The sequence below is a fragment of the Typopeltis vanoorti genome, chromosome 10, assembly GCF_054136105.1.
Source record: "Typopeltis vanoorti isolate ZY-2024b chromosome 10, IOZ_Tvanoo_1.0, whole genome shotgun sequence".
Lineage (NCBI taxonomy): Eukaryota > Metazoa > Arthropoda > Arachnida > Uropygi > Thelyphonidae > Typopeltis > Typopeltis vanoorti.
In genome coordinates, this window is record NC_143558.1 from 120,034,212 (window position 1) to 120,047,827 (window position 13,616).

The window sequence follows — 13,616 nt, forward strand, 5'->3', positions numbered from 1 at the left end:
ATTATGGGAGAAACTGGGTTAGAAGTGCCTGGTAGCTTGCTCCACCTTTGCCACGAGTTGCCTTGGTGTTGCACTACTTACTGGACAAGATAGTACAACACTATATTTAGTCCTGAAGATATTTTCAGGCGCAAACTTTGTTTGCTCTCACTGGGATAAAGGATTAAACTAAATCTATTATAGTCTAACCTAGTGATAAATAAATTTTCAACATCTTTCTCTAAATCCAGAGTAATTTTTAAAAAAGGTGATAAACCTTTTGGCAACTCCCATAGGCACAGATGACTTGCTACTGCTTCTGCCTGGTATCTCCAGCTCTGGGCCTGGCTCCCACTGAAGAGACCTCAATAAAGGTCGAAACTAGTCTGGGTAGATGGCCAATCCCTTTAATGCATAGCAGTATACATATCCACATAGGAAATGTGTTTTGCATTATGGGAGAAACTGGGTTAGAAGTGCCTGGTAGCTTGCTCCACCTTTGCCACGAGTTGCCTTGGTGTTGCACTACTTACTGGACAAGATAGTACAACACTATATTTAGTCCTGAAGATATTTTCAGGCGCAAACTTTGTTTGCTCTCACTGGGATAAAGGATTAAACTAAATCTATTATAGTCTAACCTAGTGATAAATAAATTTTCAACAATGACTATTCATTGTTGAATGTGATGTTTCTAATTTTGTTTATGAAGTGTTGTGTATTTTTTATGTAGGAGGGAGAACGACCTACCAACTCCTTGAGTGTAGCTGCTAGTTTCTTGACTGTGTGATAATTGGGGCTGTTGATTCCTTTAACTATCAGTCATAGTGGTGTGTTTGTTTTGTGTATTTTTGGCAGGCCATAAATTCTGGGAGCGCAGGCATAATGTGGTATTCATTTAATTGTTTCCTCTGGCCACGTGATCACTGAATTGATTAATTCTGTTTTCTTTTTGATGCAGTTTGTAGGGTTGTAATTAACCATTTGGTATGTGTTGTAGATATCAGTTGGTTAATTTTTTCCAGGTATGCTGCTCAATCAAGGATGAGGGTAGCATTGCCTTTATCTGCTTTGGTAATAATGATGTCTTGGTTATTTCTTAAAGATTTAATGGCTAGTTTTTCTGCTTTGGTTAAATTGCAACTCAGCTATGTTGCAAAATGCAACGTCTTGAAACTTGGTAGGCAAGGTTGGGATGCAGAGTATACAATTAATGGAGAATTTGAATTTAGTATGTAGGATGTTTCCATTTCTATTTTATCGGCTATATGGAAGGGAAAGAATTTTAGACCTCTTTCAGTGTGGTAAATGAAATCTAGTTTATTTACTGACTTTGGTGTGATGCCATAGTTCAGGCCTTTTTTTTTTTTCAGAAGGGAGAGTTCTCCATTAAGGTTATAGCTGGATGTGTCGATAACTTGGCCGAGGTCCATTGGTGGTTGGTTGCCCTTTTCTTTGCTTGTTTGTGATTGGCTGCTCCTTATACCTTAAAGGAAAGAGTTGGTTAGTTTTTGGTTATCGTCATTGTGAAACTTATTTGTATAAGTGCTGTCAATATTTATCTTATATGCACAACGCTTTGTTTCTTTGTTAGTTCTGTTCTCCATCTTGTAAAATAATGACTTCAGGAGTACTGTACATATTGTAAAGAAAATATATATACTACTCTTCTGTTTGAAGATTGGCATTTTCTGAGCATCAAAAATGTCATTGTAAATTGTAAAGTGCTATTTTTTGAATTTCAACAGCTTCCATTAAATGCATTATCTAAATTGGTCCCATTTTAATAGGATAAGCTGGTGTTGGATTCTGAATGAAGAGAAATTTAAATTATTAATACTCTCCTCAGAATCCAACATAATCCACCATGGCAAAGGCTACATTTGTAAATATTATTTAATGTAAATCATTTGTTTATAATTTAATATTCATATAACTATCTTTAATTTTATCTAATATTTAATTATTTAATCAAGAATATATGTATTAATAGTAGAAAAACTCTGTGTTAAAATATTATCAAGCTATTTAGCTTATTTCTATGTTAATATAGAATTTATATTTGATAATTTAACTGCGCATTAATTGAAATGTAAATATTCTTTATTTATTCCTATTTGTAGAAGTTTAGCGTTATGCAATACCCCAATTTTATTATGTTTTGTTGTTATGGAGACGTATGTAAGTGAGCGAGCACGTTTTGGAACACCACATGAGGAGAAGGTTTATTGAAAAGAGTTTTAGAAAGAAATCATGAGAATAATTTAGGCGCGAAGAAGGGATATATAAGCGATGAACGCTGAAATTATAGAGGAATTAAGAGAGGGAGAAAGGAGAGGATGGGCATTAGGTTGGAATCGGAGCATTCAGCATTCGGGAATCACAGTGCGATAATAGCGAGTCGGCAAGTCACTCAAGCAGCTAATAAAGTCTACTAGTCGAGAGGCGGTTAGCTAATAAATTGTAGAATAACAATTATAGCTATGGAAGACAGCTGAGTGACTACTAAATAGACTAGAGATATTTGAGTTGAGATTCAATTTCAAGGCCGACCTTTCAAGGACATACAGAACCTTGAAGCAAAGTACAGAGTTATTAGCGAATAGTAGAGGCTGTAAAATTGAAGTTTACCGTTAGCTGTGCTTAGAAATATATTGCCTAAAGAATTAAATGAATGCAGGAAGAATGAACAGCTGTGCATATAAAACCTCAAGTTAAGGAATTATTGTGTATTGCCTTAATTCATAAATGATCAGTAGTATTTCATGCAAGAACGTTTGTTTATGCATATTGTGACTGATGATTAATTCAGTTATTGCTTAGAGGAATTATTTTAATGAGTGCCATATACTGTTTAAGTGTTTACCTAGAATTTCCTTATACTAACAGTAACTATTGAGGAAGTTAGCTGAAGTGTAAATTTAAAAGTGTTTGTTTGTGAAGAGGTATTACTGCAATTTTTGTTGTATTTGGAACTTAAGGAACTGTGAGAAGACTGTATTATAGAGATAACAGATTTACCATTGTATGAGTTGAATGATTGAATTTACTTGAGGAGTTAAAATGTTTGTGATATCTTAATTACTGATTTGAATTTAAGTGTAAAATTTGTGATTCTAAATTAAATGTTTGTTTTTGTTTATCTAAAGTTGTATTTTGCCTGAATCTCTTTTACTGCACCATTCATAAAATATTCGAACCAAAGCGGGTAAATTAAGTAAGTTAAATATACTCGGCCAGTATATATTTTAAGGAGAAATAGTTGAAGGTTGATTTTTCTTCAATTCTTGAACTAATTCAGATATAGAGAGGCGCAGTCTTTAAATATAAATTTTCTCTATATTTGCATTAGAAACCAATTTACAACTTATCAATTAGTTAAGAACATCGTAATAGTAATCATGTCGGATCCAAAGTATGGATTGACAAGAAGTAGGATCCAACACCGGGAACTGTTCTTTTGAGACCTATGGTCATTCAAGACACTTAGTCTCTAGTAAGCAAGGAGACTGAGAAAATAATACCAGGCAGTAAAATTCATTAATGAAATTTGATATTCAACTGTGTTTTGCATTTGCATTGTTCTTTTCAGTTGTTTTTGCAAATAGATAAATATTTTTCAATCTTTAACCTAGAGTGAAAACAAGTATTTATCCAAACAGTAGAGCTCTTTTATCTGTTCACTTTTGTCAATGATTTTCTATAGTTAATTTCAACTGCAATTGGTTTTTGTTAGTGACCTTACTTTGTATTTGCTCTTTGATAACCTAAGTGCACTAAAAGAATACCTACTTTCAGCTACTTGAATACTTATTACAAACTGTTCTTCAATAGTTGTTAGGTAACCTTGTTTTCTTCAGTCTTAGAAAAACTAATTTTTAAGAACATAACTTAAAGAACAAGGACATTTTTTAAAATTAACTCAGTTAGTTTCTCATGCTACAGCATGCTTTCAAGAATCTTCAATACAAGAGCAAACTACATTTATAAAACAACTGTTACGAGAGGATAGCATAAAAACAGGCAGCCATACATCTTGTATCAGTGTTGAATGTACCTTTATCAAGTATTGTTGAACTGGTTTATACATTATATCATAACCTTCCGTAATGTTCAAATATCTTAGAAGAGAAAACCTAAGTTGGTTGTGAATAAGACCTGCACAATTCATCAGGAATTATCCTATTTTCAACCAGTTTTGGTTTCTGGTTTAAGACATTTAAATGTTAATTATGATTAACCACATATAAATCAGCAAACAATGAAGTTCACATTATCATCTCTTGGAATTCTCATTTATCTTTTTGTAGCTTGGTAATGCTAAATTGCTTTTGTATTGTGTCTAACACAATACAAATAACACAATTCATAATTCAGCATTCAAAATTTCTTTTCTATATCTTAATTTGTATGTTAAAATTTAATGTCTGTTTGGACTTGGCACTCTGGAAAGCAGCATCTGCACTCAGCAATATCTTTACTTCTGCAAGTTATCTGAATGTAAGGATATATCAGTTATTCGACGGTTTGCTTTGCACTTGCAGAGATTTCTTTCATATAATACCATTTTTGAGATTGTTAGAATTTTTCCACCTTCATGAATAGTTTGTTTGGGTCAGTATTCCATAATACTGATATCATTTTTAACACTCCTTTGCACTCTCTCCACTGTATCAGCATCATCAAGAATGCCTAGGTCATTGGAGTAGTAGCTGTTCTGTCACTGATTGCTGTTGCTTTACATATGTCATTGGCACTTAGTTTTTAGGAGGCACAAAAAAAAAGTATGGTGTGAGGTGCTGTCTGGTTAAATTTTGTTCATACATTGGATCTTTAATTATTCAGCTGTTGTGAGCACTCTTGTAAAACATCCTCTAAAAACATAACTCTAGTAGTAGATCTCACTTTACATTCTTTGTAACTAGCCTCTACAACTCATGTAATACTGCAACAAATTCAGAGGTGTGGGATGAATTTATTCATACTATGCATGCATATTCTGTATATGCAAAACATGAGTTGTACTTCTCAAAATGCATCCCACTTTGATAAAGTAAATGTGGGATGTTTTTCGTTGTAGTAACTTTAGCCCTTGTTTTCACTGTTGGCTAAATGCCACAATTCAGTCAAGAGTGATACCTAGATATACTGGTTAATTTTTAGTGTAGGGTGCATTGTCTCTCCCCCCCCCCCCCCCCCACACACACAGTGACTCCAGTGTCATCATATCCAGTAAGCTCAGAAAATATGTTTATGCATAGTTTTACAAGTAGTCCCCCCCCCCCCCCCCCATCAGTTAAGTCTCATTCCTGGTACAGTGTTCTGATGGGCATCCTGCAGCAAAGAATGACAATTTGTTCTTTGCAGATTTGTGCAATAATATCCTGCTTAGTTATTGAAGTATTTCTTTATTTAATGATAATTTTTTATCCTGAGAAAGATCGTAAATTTAAACGCTGAAGCAGAATATAAAGATATTGCATTAATTTTTGCATTGAACATCCTTATGTAGTTGTTTCTTTATATAAGAAAAAAAAAGAAAGAGAAAGAAAGAAAATAGATCAAATGAAGGCATAATTCTGCATGACATACAGAAATCTTTATCAAAAATTTCACTCCTTTTTGATTTCATTTCCAGCAGGTAAACCGTATGAGAAGCAGTCATTTGAGAGGTAATATTAATATTCATCAGGTTCATTGTTCCATTATCAACAGTTTACATGTTATATTTCTTTATATTAACCCCCCCCCCCCTTTTCATATATGGATAGGTCACAAAACAAGTTTTTATTATTATTACTACGGGTGACTCCAGGGAGTCCTTGGACTCATCGAGGGAGGCCCTAAACATCATGTCCACACAACTATACAACATTCTCACAGTATCTATCATACCTTGCCTTGAACTCGCTCACCGCCATAGCACCCACAACAGACTCTGGCAACTTATTCCACTCATTTACCACTCTAAAAGTAAAGAACCCAACTCTAACACCCCTGCTAACCACACTCTTGCCCAGCTTCCATAGGTGTCCCCTAGTTCTCCCACCACCAGTCCTGATCTCAAAAATATTCTCTGAATTAATCCTATAGAAACCTTTTAGCAATTTGAATGTCTCAATCATATCTCCCCTTTTCCGCCTATCAACTAGTTTCTGCAACCCATAAATCTTCAACCTGTTCTCATATGGTTCATTCCATAGACCTGCTATCATCTTAGTCGCTCGCCTCTGAATCCTCCCCATCAAGAAGGAACCGAGGTGTCCAAATCTGGGCACAGTAGTCGAGATGAGGTCTTATCAAGACTCAGTACAGAGGTACAATAACTTGCTTGTCTCTGCTCGTCAAGGTATTTTTCAACAACCAAGTGAGTTGATGAGCTGATTTAGCTACTTTTGCAATGTGCCCCCTAAACTTCATCTCCCTATCCACCAACACTCCCGAGTCCCTGGCCTCATCAATCTCCTGGATTACAGTTCCATCAATGTGGTATACTGCTGCTAATCTTTTTACCCCAAAATGCATAACTTACATTTTGTCACATTAAATTGACATCCATTCTCCTTAGCCCAGAACTCCAATCTATCCAAGTCATCCTGCAAGATTTTGACATCTTCTGCATTCACTATTGCCCTACCCAACTTTGCATCATCAGCCGAACAAATGAACTGTTCCTCTTAGATCCTTCTCTATATCGTTAATGAACAGATTAAACAGCAGTGGTCCAAGAACAGAACCCTGTGGCACACCACTAGTCACAGGCCTCTTTTGGACTCTACTCCTGAATAAACTACTCTTTGATATCTCTCCATCAACCACCCACCTATCCATCTCACCAACCCTATATCCATTCCCATATGTTGTAGTTTACGGATTAGAATTCCATGTAGTATCCTGTCAAACGCCTTTGCCAGGTCCAGCAGTATCACTGTAAACCCATTACCCTTATCCAGTTCAGCCGTCACCTTGTTATAAAACTTGAGCCAGTTACTGAGGCATGATCTACCATTCACAAAGCCATGCTGTCCCCTGTACAGTATCTCATTTTCATCAATCCATTCCTGTATTTTTCCCTTGACTACTTTCTCCAAGACCTTGACAACGACTCCCGATATGCTGATTGGTCGGTAATTTGCAACCGTAGTCGTGGATCTTCCTTTATGCAGTGAAACTATTTTCCCCTCTTTACACACCTTTGGGACTAAACCAGATCTGAGACTCAGATTAAACAATGTGGTCAAGGGCACTGATAATTCCTTAGCCGCTTCATGCAAGACCCGTGCCGGTATACCATCCAATCCCACAGATGTATTCACATTAAGGTTCTGTAATAGACTATTCACCTCCACTTCATTCATCACAATTCCTGTATAAACTAATGGTTCCATCATTTTTTCAGTGTCACCACCTGGATGATATACTTTTGCAAACTGCTCGCTCAGTAACTCCACTATATCGACCGATTCAGTGACCTCCTTACCATTGTCATTCCTTAAAATCATTTTGCCGTGTACAGTTTTTTTCTTGCTTGCAGCATATTGAAAGAACTGTTTGGGATTCTCTTTAGCTTGCATAGCTAGTTTCCTTTCATAATCCGCTTTTGCTTTTTTTACCACACTCGTTACCCTTCTGGCCTGCACTTTATACCGTTTGTGCACCTGCAGGTCACCCCTTTCTTTAAATTCCCTGCTCAGTTGTTTCTTTTTTTGCAGCTCAAGCTTAATGGTGTTATTCATCCATTTAACCCTTACTTGTTTTACTATTTGGACCCTAGGTATACAATCAGCCATAACCTCCTGTATATGCTCCTTGACCACTTCCCATGCTCTATCGACTTCCAGCCCTTGCAGTTGTACATGCCATGGCACTGATCCAAGCAATCTCCTAAGGTTGTCATACTTGCTAGCACGAAAATTCCACATATACCCTGTCTTAATCGAAAATTCCACACCTTTAGCCACCTCCCAGGTCAAGACCTAATGATCACTCTCGCCAATAGATGGCTATATAGTCATATTTATTACAGTCAAATTCTGAGATGCTATTACCAGGTCAAGCACTCTCACACCCCTAGTATTTTCAATTACATGCTGTCTCAGATAGTTATCCCTTAATAATTGAATAAAATCCATTTCCTTCCTCCCATGTGTCCTCTCCTTCTTCTAATCAAACCAAGTTGAAATCCCCCATAATAATTACCCTCCTTTCACTCATTTCATCAATTTGTTTATGCATACTATCTCCACCATCTATTCCATCACCTGGTCTATAGCAACACCCAACTGTATATTTTGCTCTGCCAGTCTCAATCTCACACCAAATACCCTCAAATGAGCTCTTTTCACTATCCTGCGACACAACTTCAATTCTCCTTGGCTGCAGTTCATTAGCTATCATCAGTAACACTCCTCCCCCCATTTTATTCTTTCTGTCCCTCCTAAACACACTATAACCTACACATTCTATCCCACTAACTATATCATCTTCCGTCAGCCATGTTTCACTAATGCCAATAACCTGTGGCCAGGAAGAGCCAATCAAGGCCAAAAATTCTTCCTTCTTGTTCCTAATACTCCTGGCAATAGTATACATGAAATGCAGTGATCCATTTGTCCCATTTTTGTCCTTAGTACTGGCTCGGGTACATTATATACATTCTTACACTCAACTGTCTCACTGATGTCCGCATATCCACTCTCCCCCCCTCCTTGGTAGTTCTAGTTTTCCTGGTTCTGCACATCCATTTTCACTTCATTCAGCAACACTTTTTCCAGTCTCTGCACACCAAGTCCAAATGCAGGCCATCCATCTTGTATAAATCCTTTCGCCCATCAAACTCCTTCCACATGTCCACGAATTCCACACCACACCGTCTGCATAACCTGCGAATAATGTCATTTACAATTTTGGCCCTCCTTCTAAACTCCTCTCTGTCATACCCTGGCAACAGACTCACCATTCTAACTCTGTCACTCTTTTCTTTCGCTACCTTTAACAATACTTTCAAGTCCTCTCTCATAAAGAATTTATCTCCTTTCAATTCATTCGTACCTGCCACAACTATCAATTCTTTCACCCTCTGTTTTTGCATTCTAATACTCTCATTTACATCCTTAAATTTCGCACCCGGTAAGTACGATTTAATTAAACTTTCATCTATCACTCCTCTTAATAACGAGTCACCATACATCACTCTTTCCTTCATTTCAGAAACTCTCCCACTCTTACGCTGTTTATTTACGTTAGCCGAATCACTCTGGAAAGAGTTTTGCAGGTGCTCTGATTGCTGCTGCTCATTTTGTATCACTCTGCTCAACCTAGCGATCTCGCTTCCTACAAATAATTCCTCGTTTTTTTTATCATTTAAACCATTTTCTCTCTGTGTATAGTTGCTTTCACTCTTTCTTTGATCACCGCTCTCATTGCCATCTTGTACATCGCAATTCCCTATCAAGCCACTATTTTCACTCACATTCTAGCTTTCTTCAACCATAACTGTCTCACAACCTGACACATACTTCAACTCCTCACTTTGCTTACACTTTCTGCACATTCTCCCACCACTATCACTTTCAATCCAAACTCCAGCCTCATTCGGGAATGCATACATCCCACACACATCACATTGGACAAACTCTCTCACATTATAGTTTTTGAACAATGGCGTCATATTTTTGGATGCCATTATCTTACATCGCATTGGTGCCATATTCAAATCTATGAAACGTATCGTTAAATACTAAATTAAATAACGGAATTCACACCAAAATCATACAGACACAACAAGCTACCAAAATTAGACAATATTAAGTTATGATTTTAACCTATATTCTAATTTTTACTCAAAATTATACTTAGCTTTCGGGAGCTCTCTGAAAACACAACTGACTGTGTAGCCCTCTAGCGGGCTCTCTCCTAAGCTTTAGTTAGGAATGAAAGCTGCATTACATCTGTGTATGTATAGCTACTTTAGTGTTGGTGGTTATGTATTAGTGCTTTATGGTATAAACTACACAAGAAAAAGATTTATTGAACTTAGTTTTTCTGGATTTCTAACCAGCCTCTTCAGAGCCTAAATTAACTCTGCACAAAAACAGTTGGGTTTAGTATAGTTAGACCTCATCTACATTTTGTTTAAACTATGTGTACTTGTGCTTTCATAGTTTAATACAGTTGAACTGTGTATATATATATATATATATATATATATATATATATATATATATATATATATATAATATGAAACATATTAATGATAAGTCCCAGTTTATTTTAACTTGATCTTATTTGTTATGAAAGCATTCACATCAGTTAAACTTTCCTATATTTAAGAGTTTTCTTTGTTTCATTTTCTACATTCTGATTGTGATTGACTAATATCTCTTAACTTTTATATAACTAGTCAGAATCAGTTGCTCAGTACTTTTCATGAAACAGATTGAGGGAAGCTATGTTCATGTCCAGTAGATTTCCAGTATTTGAGTTAAGAATTTCATATGAACAGTGTATTCATTTTCCATGAACTGGTTTAAATTCCTGTAATAAACATAAAATTAATAGATAACAGTATATCTCATACTGAAGAAAGTTTTTTTTTTTTACCATATATATTAATGCAGTGTTTTTCTCTGTAGGTAGAAGAGCGGCCTACTATTATATTGCTGGTAGCAGGACTGAAGAAGGAAGTTCAGCAGTTAATAGCAGAGGTTAATTTCCAATAATACCTATTAAATTTGCATGAAATGGAATTTTTTAATACCTTCTCATCTGACATATTCATTCCCCTAAAGAAAGTGACTACCCTCAAATTTGCAAAAATTAGTGTTATTAGTCCTAACTTTCAAAATTCCTAACGCTATGATTACAAACACATCAAATATACTTTAAAAATTTACACAAATCAAATTGTTATACCTTCTGATAACACATAGCACTTATACTTCAAATGTATAATGGCAAATGAAGTATTAGTGATCTTCCTAACATGAACAGACTATGTATGGTTAACTGTTAAGCATTGAACAAATCATTTTTGAAACTTCTTTGAATTTTTGGATCTGACAGTATTAAAACTTAAGGCATTTTGGTTTACTCCCAAATAACATTGTTTCACCCTTATGTGGGATATACATTAAATGTAGATCCAAACTGGATCTACGTTTAATGTACGTCTGTTTACCTATTTAGATTTCTCTAGATTGATCTAGTCTTATGTGAATTTTGCAAGTTCAGTAATCTTGTAAAACTCCTGGCTTCTTTAATTCAGAATGAAGCAGCTTTGGTGATCGTAGGACATTGATACTTTGTAACTTATGTTTCAAGACCTGGAAAGTGACATTGTTTCTGTAGTCAAGAAAATCTTGACTACAGAAGCATCATCACTGTGCCTGGTGGAGATGATATGAAACTAACTCTTTCATGCCATATCCACCATGCACAGTGTTCTTTAGAATATCACCAAAATCCTTTGTAAGAGCCAGTTTCTTATGGAATGGTTGTATAAGGAAACTTGTGAAAATGTTACTTCATTTCACTCAGACTTAAGTAGATCTGATGATCTGCACATTTATCTCCTTTATGGGTGATTTCTTTTTCAATCTACTAATTTTTCCTATTGACTGTTGGATAAAATGACTACTGGATGCCTTTCTGAATGTTTATAAGATGTTAATAGCTGTTTTCATATTGTAATCATATTTAATTAGCATATACTTTAACAAAGCTGCTGTTTCTTCTTCTCTCCATTTCTCCATTGCTAATGCATAGGCTGTCATATCGAGTGCTGATTATGTTATGGTTTTTGTACTGGGTTGATAGCATATAGGTATCTAATCATCTGTTTTCTTTCAGTATGCTGCAAATATTTGCTTTAGATGGAGGTTAATGGAGGGGGGGGGTGATCCTTAAGTTTCATGTGTGGAACTTATTCAAGAGCTTAAGCTGGAGATAAATTCTGCAACCATTCCTTGAATTGTGTGTGTGTGTGTGTGTGAGTGTGATGAAAATGTCATACATATTTTTTTGAGGTAGTATCCTTCCAGGGATTGTCATTTGAAAGAAATGTTTGCAAGCTGTAATATTAATAAGTATGCCAAGCTTCATATTTTTTTATATTGGAAAAACAATCTGTGTAAACTGTGGAAGTCTGAAATTTTATGGTACAGAATGCTTAGGTCAATTCCATGATATATATTTTTTTTAAATTTAACAAAATCACTAGAATTTTTGATGTATGAGTCTCTTTCCAGTGAGTAGAATTAGTTATCTTAGATAAGTTGTATGTTTGGCAGTCTAGCTTCCACATATTTGTCTGTATATTTAACATTTTTTTTTTTAAAAATATATTTATAATTCTAGTCCTGAACAAGTAGAACACATCAACTACAAAATTAGGGTAAATATTTGAATGTGTATGTACTCTGATGTTGCATAGAAAATTGGAAAATAGCCATGTAAGCTTGTGTAATAATAATGCTGCAAAGCAAAAATTGATGTGGCTAATTTTGATATTTAATTTAAAAAGTTTCACATTTGTTTCCCAGGCATCTTCAGCACAGAAATGGAATAGCAATTTTACAAATATAAGGCAAATATAAAACTATAAGGCAGACTCAAGGGAAAGAAGAAAACATATTTTAAGTTATATGTTACTGTATCAGAACATGGTCCAAAAGAATACAGAGATAAATGTAGGAAATCAAAGCAACTTCTAACAACAAATAAACATCTTAACAACATATAAACAGATATGAGGGTGACAAAATATTGGCTATTAAAAGACTTAGAAATGGAATTTCTAAACTTTTTATAAATTTTAAATATTTAAAAGCTTGCAAGTCTCTAAAAAGGAATCAAAATATGATAAAGTTGACATGAAAAAGAACCCCATGTGGTGACCAGGGTTAAAGAATGGTCCCATTGTAGCCCATGCATGTTGTAAAATGCTACTAAAATGGGTACCCAGTACCTGGGGATATAGCCAGGTTCCTTTTTGTAAGGTTGGGTGCAGGGCTAACAACCCTGTTCTGTAAAAACGCAACTTGTTAAGAAAGTCGAAAGGAAAATTAGCCAGACGGACTTCATGGAACAACCTGGACAACAGAAAAAGGATTATGAATATTGGTTTGGAAGCTGGAATGTCTTGAGCCTGAACAGACCAGGAACATTGAAGAGAGTGTGTGAGGAACTACAGAGATATAGTGTGCGGATAGCAGCATTGAAGGAGGTGAGATGGAAAGGAAGTGGCATATTTGATACCAGAACACATACTATTTTTTACAGTGGAGGAGATCAAAAAGCCTTTGGTACTGCATTTTTGGTTACTAAAAAATGGAAACACTCGGTTCTTGATTTTAGACCAGTTAATGAACGACTTTGTGTACTGAGAATAAAGTTTAAGATATTCAATATTTCACTTATATGTGCACACGCACCAACTGAGGACTCTTGTGAAGAAGACAAGATGAATTTCTATGAATTATTGGAGAAGATATATAATCAGGCACCGAAACATGATGTAAAAATGGTTCTAGGAGACATGAGTGCCAAAATAGGAAAGGAAGAGACCGTCCGACCAACAATTGGAAGAGATAGTGCACACGAAGAAAGTAATGAAAATGGCGTGAGTCTAATTGATT

General features: G+C 35.5%; 1 protein-coding gene across 1 annotated transcript in view; it reads left to right on the forward strand.

Annotated features, from left to right (window-relative positions):
• The window catches only part of Dhc64C (dynein heavy chain, cytoplasmic), a 1,087,706-nt gene that overhangs the window by 176,436 nt on the left and 897,654 nt on the right, over positions 1 to 13,616 (forward strand). The window contains exon 15 of the mRNA XM_090398628.1: positions 10,614 to 10,685. Coding sequence (XP_090254754.1) covers positions 10,614 to 10,685 — 72 coding nt within the window. The remainder of the gene's footprint in view (positions 1 to 10,613; positions 10,686 to 13,616) is intronic.